At 36.2% G+C, this 16203-nt stretch overlaps 1 protein-coding gene across 3 annotated transcripts in view; it reads left to right on the top strand.

Annotated features, from left to right (window-relative positions):
* MED24 (mediator complex subunit 24) overlaps positions 1-16203 on the top strand; it is a 124264-nt gene that overhangs the window by 93788 nt on the left and 14273 nt on the right. For all 3 annotated transcript variants that reach the window (XM_081739861.1, XM_081739859.1, XM_081739860.1), the window contains exons 13-16: positions 208-385; positions 3934-4037; positions 7039-7131; positions 10095-10245. In XM_081739861.1, the coding sequence (XP_081595987.1) occupies positions 208-385; positions 3934-4037; positions 7039-7131; positions 10095-10245 (526 nt within the window). The remainder of the gene's footprint in view (positions 1-207; positions 386-3933; positions 4038-7038; positions 7132-10094; positions 10246-16203) is intronic.

Here is a 16203-nt window from a genome sequence, read left to right as displayed (position 1 = left end):
GTAGAGCTTACTAACATACATAGTTTACGAAAGATATTGTTTCTGATTAAAATAGACGTGTGAAAGTTTTGCAGTGGAAGTTGCACTAAAGAATAAAGAGAAATATAGATCAGATTTTAGAATTGTGATTTGTATGGACTTATGGTTTAAATTCGAGTTTTAACCTATATCTGTTTTCTTCTTTCTTTTTTTAAAAATTAATTTTAGTCAAGTAAAATGGAACGAGGTATGTCTTCATATGCCTGCTGCTATCAAAGAGGTCCTTCTTGCATGGGAAAATGGAGCTCTTCTCGCAAATGATGTCAAGCGAATTCTAGATGCAATGAGATCTCGTATGTGTTGTCTTCCTGTATGTGCTGCTGCGTGGCTTTGTAGTTACATGCAGGTAAATTTCTGTTTCCAAGGTTTGGCTGGTTTATCATGCAAGACATAAAATTTAGGTTGAGTTCGCAATCATGTAGACCCGAATGAATGGTTTAAATGCATTTTATTTCAGAATGTTTATGTGGTTAAATTTTCTATAATAAAGATTTTTCAAAAGCAACCGGATGTTTGTTATAAATAAAATGCACTTACGCGACAGCAAAAGGAGACTGAATGTTTTTAATGAATTTGATGGGCAAGAATTATATATGGAAGATAATATCAGCCTAATGACTACACAACTTTGTTAGCATGATTTTAATCTTTTCTCAAAGTTTTGAATTGTTTTTTCCAAATAATTAAACCTACTAGTGACGTACCACATCCTATCTTTTAGCTGTCGTTGATTTGTGATGTGTAATGCACGAGTGGTATTACAAAAGTTCTAAGTCTAACTATGAAGGGAGTAACTGAGAGTACTATTGGTGTATACTATTAGTTCCGTTGTACTTTTTTAACATAATTGACTTGTAACGAGACATAACGTGTTCGTGTGATTGAAACTGACAAGGTTTGACTTAAAATTTTAATAGCCTGTTTGTTAGGGTTAGGAATTGACATGGCTTTATTACAATTGAGGCCAAAAATGATTTAACTGGAGTAAACTAGCTTCAGTTGCTAGTATTGCATGTTGTATTGTGTTGTCAACGAACTTATATGTATTGAACTATAGAGCGTTGGGTTCAAAGTGAAAGTTAGTGGTGTGTATTGAGATTATTTAGTTACTACGATGAGAGTATTTGTTATATTTGTACAGTACAGTAGTTGTTTCATAGAATAGATAAGAAACTGTAATATTATTATTGTAGGGATCTGGCTTATTTACTAGTTTACTAAATACCATGCTATGATAGTCTGATTAATTGTGCTCCTGGTCATATTTGTCATTACTTTGTATAGAAATAATAAACAAAATACTATCATTATTTATCTATGCCGATATACTGTATTTATTGTAATATGCCGTAAAATAATCCTAACTAAACGGGATAAGCCCCAAGCATTTTCTGTTACGATTAATCATTTTGATTGATGTTGTTAATGGTGGTTTCAAACTTACCTTCTCTTTCCCTTTTCATATATATAAAATAGGTTATAAAAATTGCAACATACAGGTGTAAAATTAATGTAACTGTTTATTATTGAAAAAATTCCAACTATTTTCGTCTAGTTTTTCCTCGTAAGTAAGTGTGTTTTCTGGATATTTGTTTCGGATTTAACGCTCTTTCTCGCACTGGGACTGTATGAGAAGTCCTACAGCATATTTAAACCTCACGCATTCCACCGGCGAGTGAACCTAAGGTATTTCGCATCAAATTGTGAGAAACTTTTGAACAAAGTGCAATTTCCATATAGTGGTCCTTTTTGTATTCTACAACTAATTTAGTTTTGAGAATCATCTTTTGCTTTTCGAAAGGAAATATTTTTCAATAGTTCTTACCAGGGTGGATTGATTTAAATCAGTCTGATTTAAATCACGATTTTAATCAAGATTTAAATCACTTGATTTTTTAAATAAAAATCGTTGATTTAAATCAATTTCCGAAATGAATTAATTTAAAGTGAAAGTAAGTAAAATCCCGTTTCTCTTCTGTTATTTCGATTATGGAAGATAATATTCATAATACAATGAGACTCAAATGTATGTAAGCACACACAGTATGAAAACGAGTATCATGTAGGGAATGATCAGGGAAAATCCCGATTGAACGGGTTACGGGTGAACCCTGCTTTCTTCTTTTTGCAACACAGGGTTTTAAAATTTCTATTCCAACGGGGAAATCACCATGGACATTGAAGATGAAAACTCTTTTGTGTCCACGTCTATTTGTTTACAGATAATAGAGGCGTATTTAGAGGGGTCCGATTCCCTCTCCGAAACAAAAAAATATTAGATTTTAAAATTTTGGGCGAAAATTATGTACTAAATACATAGAAGTTCCTCAGGATCGTAATACGACAAATTTTGGATGCGTTAAAATATCGAATAATACTTTTGATAAAGTGGATACTTGTCCTCATTGCAGAACATGCCGCGATCTGCGATATGATCGCAGAAAATTTGCCGCGCCTGTGCAGGAAAAATTGTCAGAGGAAATAAAATAGCAAACAGAAAAGTATAAAAACGTGCCTGCTATGTATAGATGTCTTAAATGCACGGACAACTCGCATTTGATCTGTTTTTCAGTCACATAAAGCATATTTTTAACAATCACAAGTGTTTCTTCTTCTGGAACTGATCATTTTGATTTTTTTATTTTGGAGTTCCTGCAGGGAATTCGTGTTATTATTCAGTTCAAAATCTCTTATCGTCGCGAATTGTGTCGAGGAATTTGAAGCTTTAAAATATATAAAACGATAATCATGCCTGTTGTGCTGTATGGTTGTGAAACATGGTCGCTTACGCTGAGGGAAGAACGCAGACTGAAAGTATTTGAGAATAAAATTCTGAAACGAATATTCGGAACCAAAAGGAACGGAAATGAGGAATGGCGAAAACTTCAGGATTAGGAACTGCATAATTTATACCGTTCACCAAACATTATTAGGGTCATCAAATCTTGGAGGCTCAGGTGGGCAGGACATGTAGCGAGAATGGAAGAAAGTAGGAACGCTTTCAAAGTTTTAACTGGAAGTTCAATCGGAAAACGACCATTAGGAAGACCTAGGCGCAGATGGGAGGACAATATTAAGATGGATCTTGCAGAAAAAAGAATACAAAATAGAAATTGGATTCAGTTGACTAAGGATAGAAGTCATGAGAGCTTTTGTGAACATTGCATTGAACCTCCGGGTTCCATAGGTCATAGAGTGAGTTAGTTAATTTTAGACGAAATTTATGTACTTTATATGTATTTAGTGCCGGTAGCTAGTTACAATTGTTTAAAAATATGCCCCTGCCAAATATCAGTAACTTTCGTGAAAAGAAAAGTGTCATGTTGATATACATTGCTGTACTTTTTCCTTAATGCTTAAGAAACATTGTTTGAGATTGAAATAGGTTAACGATTGGGAATTAATTCAAAATTGAAACCCAATACTTTCACTTAAATGACATAATTAACATTTAATACTAATTCCTAATGTTTTTCCTTCAGTTCGCGACTTGTATTATACGAAGAAAAAGATTTGATTTAAATCAAAAAAATCGATTTAAATAAAAAAAATCAACAGAAATGATTTTTTTGAAAAAAATCGTGATTTTTTTCCACCCTGGTTCTTATTTTTGATTTCGTTGTAAATTCGGATAAACGACTGTTGCCGCTTATCTGGAAGATTTAAAAATTTGTATTTGGTTTTGAAGAAGATTGTAAAATATTCCCTAAAGAAATTAGCCTTTATTTCAGTGGTAAATTAAATAAGAATCTTCCTTTCAAGATGTAATTTCAAAATATTATTACATTCAAAATCCAGTGTATAGTAATTGGTTCTATTACACAGAATGTATAGGAATACCTGCTCTTTGGTTTTAGTGCGCTGAAATGATTTTTGTGTTTTCTCTCTTTAAAGATTCTGCATCAAGATGCTTTGTTAAAGCCGATGAATATGGTTCAGCAGTTTCTCACTTCCTTATCAAATGAAGAGCTGTCTCAGCAGGACAATTTCAAGGAAAGGTAAGTACTAGGTAATATAAGGGAATAAAAGTAGTTTCAGAATGTTAAAATCGTGTAAAAGTTTGTTAAATAATCATAAATCCTGCTTACCTTGCAGAGTGTTATGTCGTACAAAGCTGAAAACTGACAAATAGTTAAAAAAAAAAAAAAGATAAAGGGAAATTACGTGAGAATTTATGATTGGCATTTTAGTGGTTGCCCTGTAAACAGAAGTAAACATAGGAGTAATTTTCATTCTTCCTACAGCATTTGTTTTGTATGACATAATCATTTAAAAACTTGATTCTTAATTTGTTGTGTTTGTAGCTTTCCGTCCATTTTTTTAATATCGTGTTTTTTATTTTATTTATTTATTTATTTATTTATTTATTTATTTATTTATTTATTTGATTTTGTATTTTTTTGAAAGGAGTTTGACGTAGGATCTGAACTACAAGAAACTGAATTCAGGTCGAAACCATTTAAGGTACTTTGAAGTTTGAAATATAAATCATAAGGTTAATCTTTAGTCAATTAAGCCTGTTCCGCCATATAAGTACCTAGAAACCGCTTGACGTTCTGAATGAAATTGAATTATCGTAGTTATTTTCAAATCCCTATAGTTCATTCCCTACTTGCTGTAGATACATGAAGCAAGAAACATTATACACAATAGATCAAAGATTGATAAAAGTATGATTTATGTCCATTGAAAGACGCATGGCTTAAGTATGTGTGGAGAGGAGAGAAGGGGGCTGAAATTGAAAATTTTTCTTTTTCTTTCTTTCTTTCTTTTTTCTTTTTTTTTTTAACGAAAAAATTGGGTTTACCCCCATAACTCGGGCAAAGTATGTACACAACGATTACGAAAGCGACTTAAAATTGTCTATTGAGATGTTGGTGACGTATTACACTTGCATTATCAATTTGAAATGCAATTTACTTCTTTATACAAAACTAAAAGTGGAAGACAACTACCAAAAAAAAAAAAAATAAATTACATAGGAGCATTGTTTCTTTCTCTGTGATGTGACAAAGCTTTTAGGGAGCCAGAAATAGGGGAGGAGGGGTGCCCGCCCGGAGGATATAGCTTTTTTTTTTTTTATTTTGGCCTGATGCAAGAAACTTATCTGCAGAACATTATATAATTATTTCATTCGAGCTTTGTGATTCCCCCATCGTTTCTGGTATCCTTTTCCTCTTTCCCTTGCCCCAATTAAAGTAGGGATGATTCTGATGGTTCTGAAGTTTGATAGACATACCACGTGGAGGGAAACATTCTCTTCTCTCAAAACCTTGCAACTACCATTAAAAAAAGTTTCGTACTGTTTTTTTTTTTTTTTCTTTTTTCTCCAACAAATGAGGATGCCATTCCACTTCATCCTAGTATATTGATACAAATTTGTTTCAACCGAAAATTATTAAAAGTACGAATTTTACAAGGATGTATTTAGTAGCAAATGTGACTAGTTACGTAGACTTTCAAAGAGAACTGAAAAAAATATTCGTTTAGGTATCTTTATATAGTTAGTATCTAGAGCATTACATGAGAATATCTTTATAGTTACTTGATATCTTGAAGGTTAGTTCATATCATCAACTACAGGAGGTACTCACCTGTATTTTTGTTGTTGTGAAAAAATTCTATGATCATATCCTTTTTGCACAGGATCAAATAACTTCTTGTGACTACAATTTAGGGTACACAGAGAAAACATATTTCAACCAATAAACGAACCTTAGTAGTGCTCAAAGTAAGTATTAGATGCTGATTTAACAGAAAGAATTCACGAATGCTGAAAATAAACCGATAAAGTGAGTCGTCTTATAAAATTGTTCTATACAGGTTCGACAGTAACACTTGACTTCTTCAGTAGCTCGGAGTCATGCACTGAAAAAAACTTCTCACTTTACTAATATACGTAATATCACTTTGTAACTATTTGAAGGTTCAGAACTGTTGCACGACTGCTTTCCTTTAAAATGCTTGTTATTAAGCTATAGCTTCTTGATTGACTTACTCAAGGAACTGGAGTCTTCACATGTAGAAGAATTACTAATTAATTAACAGCAGTGACTGTTTACTTTGTATTAATGTAGCTTTGCTGTAAAAATAAGTTAGAAATTGATAATTACAATTTTATGATAAAACCTAAAGTTACTAAATCTTGGTACTGTGTTAACATTTCCATCTTAGGTAAGAATTGATTTGAAAGTGCATAAAAATAAATGTCAGTTTAGGGAATATTTTTAGTCGGTAAGTTTGCCTAATTGTTTAGGTATCATTGCCCCTGATTTATACGGATCCCTGACTATAAGGATGAGTTAGATTGTTGTAAGTTATTTCTGCCTATCTATAATCATGTTGGGTATTAATCCTTAGAGTTGCGGCCATAGAGCTAATAGAATTGTTCTTATATTGTAATTATTTCAAAAGTTACAAGATGAGCTGTAATCAAACTAGCTCGGCTATGAGTCTGAATAGCCTAATCTAAGTAGAAATTTAGCTCTAAAAAATTATGATAAATGACGTGGGTTAATGGCGTCAGACATATATAAATTGTTCCTAGTGACGTAAGATTGTAGCAGACTAAAAAATGTCTAAAAGTAAAATTGTTTAAAAATATAAAAAATGAAAAAGTGAGAATTTTAAACTTGTGTACTCACTGAAATCTCTTCCTTAAGTCAGTTAGTCAGTTCGAAGATTCTATTGGTATCACACAAAAGACCATTCTGTTCCTGTCACTACAGAGAGGTTAGGCAGTTGTTGAGTTATTGACAGTAATTATTCGCATTGTTGTTGGTAATCATGATCCCTTGGAAAATAAGAAAACGAAAAAGAAAGAAAGGGTATTGTGATTAACATTAGTGTAGGCAAAAGTTTAAATAATTTTAAATATCCGCAAAGGTTTCTTTGCTCTCTCTCTCTCTCTCTCTTTTTTTTTTTTTTTTTTTTTCAATTTTGTAGAAGATATTAATGAGGACATTATTTCATTTTTCCATTTTTTTCTTTTTTCATTAGATCTAGTTTGATGTTCCAAATAATTAGGAAAATGCAGTATGACGTTCACCCACTGATACATTCCAAAGCTAAAGCCATGACATTGTCACACAGGTGAGTAATGCAGTGAGGACATTGATGTTGATAATCGTTGAAAATTGTGTTGACTAATCAAGAAGCAAAATTTGAAAAGATTTAAAAGTTCTTAAACTTAGATTTCGCAAGCTTTAGAGATTAAATTAGCTTACTTCCGTTACAGTTCGTGAGGGACTTTTGAGTGCTTGGCAAATGGCTTTTAATTTGATGAGTGGTCAGCATATCGACTCCCGTTGCTGTTAATTTCGGCTTGCCAGATCGTAGTTCGTTATCTCTTAAACTGAAAATTCTGTGCCCTCAGTAGGAATTGAATACAGAATCCAGCACGTTAAACATTCGGCTACACGGAAAGAAGACTTGAGAGACAAAATTACTCAGAAATAAAATTTTAAGTTTTACGTCCCAACCTTCGATTAAGGCTATGCGGATGATCAATAACTGAATAATTATGAAATTCATTTCATTTTACAGCATCCTTAGATCATATACATGGTATTAAATTTATCAGTTTGCATGTACAAAGCACAATTACATCTTCCTACAGTCAAAATTAAAAGTCATCAGGAGCATAAAAGCAGTTCTTTAGGAGGTACCTCTTCAGTTTGCTTTTTTTTTTTAATTTAACAATATTTTGCTTCTTCTTTATTACAGCGGATAACATATTGAATAATTTCTTACCCGTATGTTGTATCTTCTGATACATGTTGCTTCTATTCTGATCAATGTGAAAATCAGTTCTTCTACGCATATTATGAGTGTATATTTTTATCTAATTCGAAATCTTCACAGTTCAGCTTTGTATATACTATTACATCATACAAATATATACTTGCTAGTGGTAAAATACAAAGATCTTGAAACAGTTGTCGACAGGAAGTACTTGTACTTTTTTTTTTAAATTAAAATCCTGGCTACGTTTTTTGTTATTTAAAGACAATATTACTCTTGCTACCATTACCTCCCGAAAATGATGTCATATTTTAACAGTGTGTGATAGGTGCTTAATATAGGACCTTAGCTGTAGTTAGGTTCATTTTTTCCTGATAGTTCTTATCGCATAGTAGAGGTGAGATATTTTAAAAACAAGTTTCATTATGTGCTTTCCCAGCTGAGATTACAGTGAATTGTTAATCCTTAAGAATGAACTGTATTTTTTAAGTAGTTTATTTTTCTTATTAAAGTAAAGATTGAGGCTAACGAAAATATTCCTGCTATGATCAAAATCGATGGTATATGACTGTTTGACATTTAATAAGAGATGATTATTTTTTAGCCACGTTAACAGTTCATCTAATGTTTTTATTTATTTATTTATTTATTTATTAGCGTCATCAAATTTTCGTTTTCTCTAGTTACCAAAAAATTTGTGTCATCTCTGTATAGTGTTAAAATTGGATGCCATGACACGCAGTTCTAGATCATTCACATACAAAATGAATAGCATGCAAAAGCCCCAACATCGAACCCTGCAGTATGCCATGAATATTGTATCTTTCACCTAATAAAGATGACTGAAATTTTGTTTTTTTGGTGGAATGAGAATGTGAGAGAAAACAAGGTACTTGAGAATACAATGGTCCACTACAGTCTTGCGTGACATGGGATCGTAGAGGAGCACTTTAAGATTTTTGCATTCCATTCTTTCAACATACTGCAAATTATGAAAGCGTTGAAGTATCAAATAATACTTTCGACAAAGTGGATACTTTTAAATATCTAGGATCAATATTAACAAACCAAAACCATATTAACGAAGAAATTAAATGTCGACTGAAAGCAGGGAATTCGTGTTATTATTCACCCGGCGGGAGCTCATGTGGTTCGGATTCCACGTTAATCAGTAGGTCCACGTCTCATATAGCCTTGTTGCTGAAAGGGACGCTAAACTGAAATCCACTCCACTCGTGTTATTATTCAGTTCAAAATATTTTGTCATCGCGAACTCAGTCGAGGAATGTGAAGTTTAAAATATGTAAAACGATAATCATACCTATTGTACAGTATGCTTGCGAAAAATGGTCGCTTACTGAGGAAAGAACGCAGACTGAAAGTATTTGAGAATAAAATCTTGAGACGAATATTAATCCAAGGGGAACTAGAATGGGGAATGGCGAAAAGTTCATAACAAGGAACTACATAATTTGTACCGTTTACCAAACATTGTGAGGGTCATCAAGTCTAGGAGGCTCAGATGGACAGGTTATGTAGTCAGAATGGAAGAAAGTAAGAACGCTTTAAAAATTTTAATCGGAAACCCAGTGGGAAAAAGACCATTAGGAAAATCTAGGCGCAGATGGTAGACAGTATTAACATGGATTTCGCAGAAATAGGAATACGAAGTAGAAACTGGATCCGGTTGATTAAGGACAGAAGTCAATGAAGAGTTTCTGTGAATGCAGAATTGAACCTTCGGATTCCATAGGTTAAATGCATGTCCATTCCTTTCTTATCAAAGTAGACAGATATGGTTTCGACTAAAAAGGAAACTGTACGAGGATAATAGTAAGCAAGGTTTACTCGTTCGGTTCAATTTTGCATTCCAAATGTATTTTTTATCTTATGTTGTAGAAGTGAGAGGAGACACCGTAGTCTAGCGTTGGACTCACATCCGCGTGGTCCCGGGGTTCCATTCCAGGCCGGTGCTTTCCCAATTTTCGGCGTCCACCCAGCGTCGTGAGGCAAACTGGGGAGCCACGTGAATAAAAGACGTGTCGGCCACTAAGTTTAGAAAGCTCCCGATACGCCGGTTAGCGATAGGGCGACGAGGCGCGCTGACCACGCGTTCAACGCTAGACAACGTAGTTCCACCAATCGCTAACAGAGGGCGTGGAACGGCTCAGGTTCACAAATCAGGCCGTCAAGCCAAGTTTTTTAGAAGTGAGAGTAAAACTGAAATTTTCATTGATGAAATACTTCTTGTCTTGAGCGTTTTCAACTAATCTTCCAGTGTAAAAGACACAATATTTTATTTGTAATTTCAGTATTATTTCAAGGCAACCGATTAGTGAACAATTGGAAACTGTTTGGACAACAGTTCATCAGCGCGGATGGGTGAACATCGAAGCAACACACACTTTGGAGAGTCTTCTTAATACAGGCGGATCTCAATGGTTTGTGACTAACTTGGTGAAGGTAAGTGATTTTTATCATTTTGCATTTAAAATTACATTAAGTGACGGTTAGAAGTGGCGAGTTATTGTGGGGAAATAATGAATATGTCGTTTGTTCGTGATTGTAGATCCTGTTTCAATTACTGGAGCCGTAGAAAGTAAAGTACCAATTGTCATTGAAAAAGAATTGTGTGTCATTGATAACATTTGTGTTTTACAAAAGCAGTGTACACTGTTCTCTAAACTTAGTCCTTACTATAAGCTAATGTATTACACACTTAGCTGATAATACAATGTTTGGAATACTAATTATCATTACCATATACCATGCAGATAGTGCTGAAGTGCTAAAGATGTTTATTCTTAACATTGAAATCCATCTTTTATATATACTCTATAGAACATATTTTTACATTAGTAAACTCAATTCTGTCAAACAACTTTTTTCAGTATTCATATAATTTAATGAAGTATTTGCTAAATACCTCTCTCTTTATATATATATATATATATATATATATTCTTAGATTCAAATGATATGTTCGAGTGAATTGGAGATAAATCTCATAGTAAGACATAAGCGTAACAAGCATTGTGCGGAATTGATATAGAAAATGTGGAAACATTCTTTCATAATATATGTCCCTTTGCATGTATGTAAATACAAAAAATAGTTTCATAGAGCTGAGCCAGAGACACTACTGTTAGTTAGTAACTGATTCCTGTGGTACGTCTTGACTTTAAAGGATGATCACCGGTGGTGCTTATAGTTGCTGTGAGAGTAGAAGTTTGTAGGATTTGTTGCTAGAAGCTGTCAGTATGTAAAATAGTAAAACACTTTCAAGAAACTGATTGGTCACCTTCGAAATGCAGCGAAGTTATTGCCCTGTGTGAGGAGGGCTACAGTACGAAGAAATGCGTAGTTGCAACGCTGGGTCTTGAAGCTACTAAATCAGGAGTAAGATGATGTGTGAAAGCTATTAACATAAAGGATACTAGAGCTTCCTCGTGGCTGAGCGTGTAGCATAATATACGTGCTTTTGGCGTGGAAGACCTAGTTTCTATTCTCGGCGGGAGTTCGTGTAGTTCGTATCCCACGTTAAAGTGTACGTATCATATAGTCTCGCTGCAGAAAGGGACGTTAAACTTAAATCAAGTAAAAAGCACACTAAAACAGGCCCTGGAAATTCTTATTCCACAAGATGAAGACCGATTTTCTGTGTATAAAACTCGTGATAAACCTCTATAAACATATAAACACTACTAGAATCAGCTGGAATCGATGCTGCTTGTAGAACAGTTCGGTCTAGAAAAATAAATAAGAACAGCTATCTTAATGAATTACAAAGGAAAAAGTGGGTGAGGTAGGTCATGGACAGAACTGGGCGTTAGACCACTTTGTATAAGGAATCCCGAGTGTTGAGACCCACATTTCCTTATTTGCAAGACAAGAGGACGGTATTAACGTTATCGAGCGAGTAAAGATGTTACTACAATATACAGAGTAATGAGTTATCACACTCGTCATGGACAGCATCTAGAGGGTGCCCATTCTTATTAGACCAGCCTTAGGGGGCCGCGGTGGCTCAGTGGTAGAGCGTACACCTCTGGTGCTTGGGGTCCCGGGTTCGATCCCAGCCCCCACCAAGTGAACTTTGTGGTGGACAAACACCGTGTGCGTGGGTTTTCTCGGGGTTCTCCCGTTTCCCCCCACTTTCTTCATTCCACCATTTCATTCATTACTCATCATCACCATGCCCACCTGGGGCGAAGAAACAGAAGCATACGTCACGTAGTCCTCCTAGTGATGACGAGTCTCTTATGGATGATATGGTGGAGGAGGAGCTCGATAATTTTACCCTTGTGGAAGGCCGTGAAAAAGGCAAGCGCAGTACCTCGCTTCTTGTTCTCGATGCTCGTTGAACATGTCTCTTCTTCAATGGAATTTAAATGGCTATTTCACTCACTACGAGGAATTTAGCAATTATTGACATTGTTTCATCCTACCATATTCTGTCTTCAGGAAACGCATTTTACCTCTACTAGCAACTCAGTTCTCTCTGGTTACACTGTATATCGTCATGATCAGCTTACTGCAGGTCGTGCAGCAGGTGGTGTAGCAATCGGGGTCTCTGATGCTTACCATTCTGCTCTTATCCATGTGAATAGTGCTTTCCAGCTTATAGCTGTTCGTGTCTTCTTAAGACAACCTGTTACTTTTTGTTGTATCTACCTTACGCGTCATGACGTCTTTACTGCTGTCGATCTTGAACAGATTGCCCGACAGCTTCCATCCCCATTTCTGTTTGTGGGTGACTTTAACTCCTACCATGCACTGTGGGGCTCTCCTCGTACTGAGCCGCGAGGTCAAGAGATTGCCACTTTCTTTGACAACACAAACTCCTCAATGATGGCAGTCCCACACATTTTACTACTGCTACTGGTACCTACTCTCATTTGGACCTTTCCATTTGCAGTCCTCAACTTGGTGCCCATCTTACTTGGCGCGTGCATGATGATCTCTGTGGCAGTGACCACTTTCCTATTCTTGTGCATGGTCTTCCGCTCATCCATTCTGTTCCGTTCACAGCCTATAATCTACGTCAAGCAGACTGGGATAATTTTTCCGCCACTTTTCATTTCACTTTAGAACCTCGTTTTACTGTTGATGGTCATTGTGAGGCCTTTCAGCAGAGTATCCTGGCAGCTGCACACGACTCTATTCCTATCTATACTGGTTCCCGGTGTAAACGCACCGTTCCCTGGTGGTCTGAGGAGATTCGTGACGCTATTCTGGCCCGACGTCGAGCACTACGTACTTTTCATCGTGCTCCTACAGCTGATAATTTGGCTCAATTTCGTCTTCTTCGTGCTCGAGCCTGCTATCTGATTAAGCAAGCTAAGCGTCATAGCGTTATGTTTCTTCTCTTACTGCTGGCAGCTCCATGACAGCGGTCTGGTCGCAAATTCGTCGTCTACAGGGACATGTTTCCTCCGTTGCGGTTCCATCCCTTATTATCGATGGTGTAATGGTCACTGATCAGGACAGAATTGCTGCTGCATTAGGTCGTCATTTTGCGGATGTATCCAGTTCTACTCACTACTCAGCTGGATTCCTCACTTATAAACAACGCACCGAACGTACGCCACTTCAGTTCCGCTCTGCAACCGCTGAAGCTTATAATCTGCCTTTTACTACTGCTGAACTTGCTGCTGTTTTGGATTCTACGAAGGACACGGCACCTGGTCCTGATGGCATCTGTTATGCTATGCTCAGGCACCTGCCTAACGATGGCAAGTAACATCTTCTTGACCTGTACAATCGCATCTGGCTTGAAGACTCTTTCCCCGATGCCTGGCGTGAAGCATACATTATTCCTATTTTGAAGCCTGCTAAACCTGCCACGTCCAGTGGAAGCTACCGCCCGATCGCCTTGACTACAACAGATTTCAGATGAGAAGCGGCATGGCCCTGAGTTGGCTTTACGCGGCGTCCAATTGGCTTTGAGCGGTGTTGACAATTCGCGACAAGCAGTTCTGCACGCTGACTTCTCGCGCTACTGCGAATCTTGACAATAGCAGAGGCGCTTATTAGAAATATTGAATTAGCACATTAACTGCTCACTTTACGAAGTAGAGAAAAGAATTACGAACACATACGTGAAAACTACATCTTTTTATGATAACTGGTTGTCATGATACACGCTTTGAAAGGTTTCCATATAAAACAATTAGTAAAACGAGCGTTGAGTCCCGTCTAATTTCCAGTGGATTTTTCTTCGATTTGGAAATGGAACTCAACTTTTATTAAAGGATAATCAGGGGTGTAACCAACAGGTTGTTCTAGGGGAACATTACTTTCAGGGGGAGGAAAGCTTTTCACACATTAAAAACAGAACAAATGACCTCTTTCAGAATATGAAAGCATTTTAACTCACCATGTATACTATACACATATTATGTTTCCTCGATGCTACCTTAACAAAGACGGATCTTGACAGTACTGAAGTTGAAAAGCGGATTGTAAGAGATAAATCAATAAGCTATTCATAAGAAAACAAATGCTGTTTCTAGCAGTCTGTTTATCCGACTTTGTGTTTATGTAGGTTAAAATACTAAAAGGAAAAAACTCGAAAAAATATCAACTCAGATATTATTATGCAATAATATAGTAGTGAGAGATCCTGGGGGGACTGAGGGAGCCAGGGCCCCTCATTTTATTTGTAAATGTGCAATATTAGGCATAATTTGAATGCAATTTGTCTTAAAATCATCATATATGCTTTCTGCATCTGAATGTACCCCCCCCCCCCCAATTTACAGAGAAATCAGCGTCCTTGTAATTAGGTACAGAAACTGTATTGATGATGTTTTCTTTTTTCTTATTTTAAAAATCTTATTTTATTATAAACGTTCCTAATTTGCATTAATTATTAAATAAGTTTACTAAACATATACTAGATGAACCTCATTTCGGGGCTGGAAATAGTTTGGAAAGTCAAGGCCCGCTTTTCCCCCGTTTCTACACCCTTGAGAATAGTAAGCGATCGAATTAAATAACAAGCCTCTGCAATTTGATTCATATATATATATATATATATTCGATTCCCGGCGGGAGCTCATGTGGAAGAACAGAAGGTATGGGACATTCGTAATATTGTTTTGAAATTGCCTTCATGCAAGATTCTTCCTTATTCGACAGAAGAAACGCAGTATGATTTTTTTTCTTCGTTTCAATACCTTACGTATGTGTGGTCAATTACGTACTCCTTCTTTACTCCTCTAGCAGGGATGCAAAAGCACCAGGCGTCTGAGTGGTGTCATAAATTATTGTAACCCAAAACAAACTCGACCATATCGTGTTGCTTACGAATCAGATGGATTGTTGTTGTGAGACCTACATCAAGTATAAGAGTATGTTATTACATGGAAGCAAAGGAGCTGGTTGTGTGTGTAGGAACGCAACTTCTCTTCTTCTAGCATAAACAGAATTCATCAGTGTCTAGGTTGCTTTCTTTCGTGGTAGTTCATTTGTTCTCCAAAATTATAGTTGACAATGTCTTTAAGGAAACCGAGTACAAGTGCGGAATTTTCTTTTTTTAAAAAAAAAAAGTGCTACGAAGTGAAGCTCGAAGAATTATTTTTTGTGTTTACAATTTTTGGAACTCATAATAAAAAATTTACAAGAGTCAGATTCAGACAATGGCGAAATATTAATTGACATAGACGATAGTGAAAGTAGTGTTGAAGACGAACGTTTAGCAGTTCCACTGGAATAAGTTAATAGGTAGGTTATTCAGTTGCTATATATACTTCTAGGATACACAGCCAAAATCTTTGAGTTTGCTGGAATAGTATATTTACATTGTGAATAATGATGCCAATGTATGTGTAATAATCTCAACTAGAGGAAGAGCGAGAAGGGAAAGGGGAGTCCGAAATCCGGCAACACCGCGCGGAATATCGCACAGCATTGGCTACTGCCCGTGATGCTTTACATCTGAAAAACACAATAGCTGTCTGTGTAAACTTTTGGAGAAGATGATCAATATCCGCTTAGTCTGGTTTCTTGAACACCATGGCCTCATTTCCAATCTTGAGTGTGGCTTTCGGCGCTTCCGTTGCACTACTGATCATTTGGCGCATCTTGAAAGTGCTATTCAGGATGCATTTCGTCATCAAGAACATCTAATAGCCATCTTCTTTGACCTTGAAAAGGCCTTTGACACCGCTTGGCGATATGGCATTTTGCGGCAACTCCACCTCTGGGGCTTACGTGGTCACTTGGCTCTCTTCATCCAGAATTTTCTCCAACAACGTTCTTTTAGAGTCAAGCTTGGAGCTACTCTTTCTGCTCCGTTTCCACAAGGGAATGGCGTTCCACAGGGTAGTGTGTTGAGTGTCACATTGTTTGCTGTCGCAGTGAACAGTGTGATGTCGCAGCTCTCCCCTTCTGTTCATGGGCTGCTTTATGTGGATG

Source organism: Thermobia domestica, chromosome 15 (genome assembly GCF_964235325.1).
Source record: "Thermobia domestica chromosome 15, izTheDome1.hap1.1, whole genome shotgun sequence".
Taxonomy (NCBI): domain Eukaryota; kingdom Metazoa; phylum Arthropoda; class Insecta; order Zygentoma; family Lepismatidae; genus Thermobia; species Thermobia domestica.
This window is presented reverse-complemented; position numbering and strand designations above follow the sequence as displayed.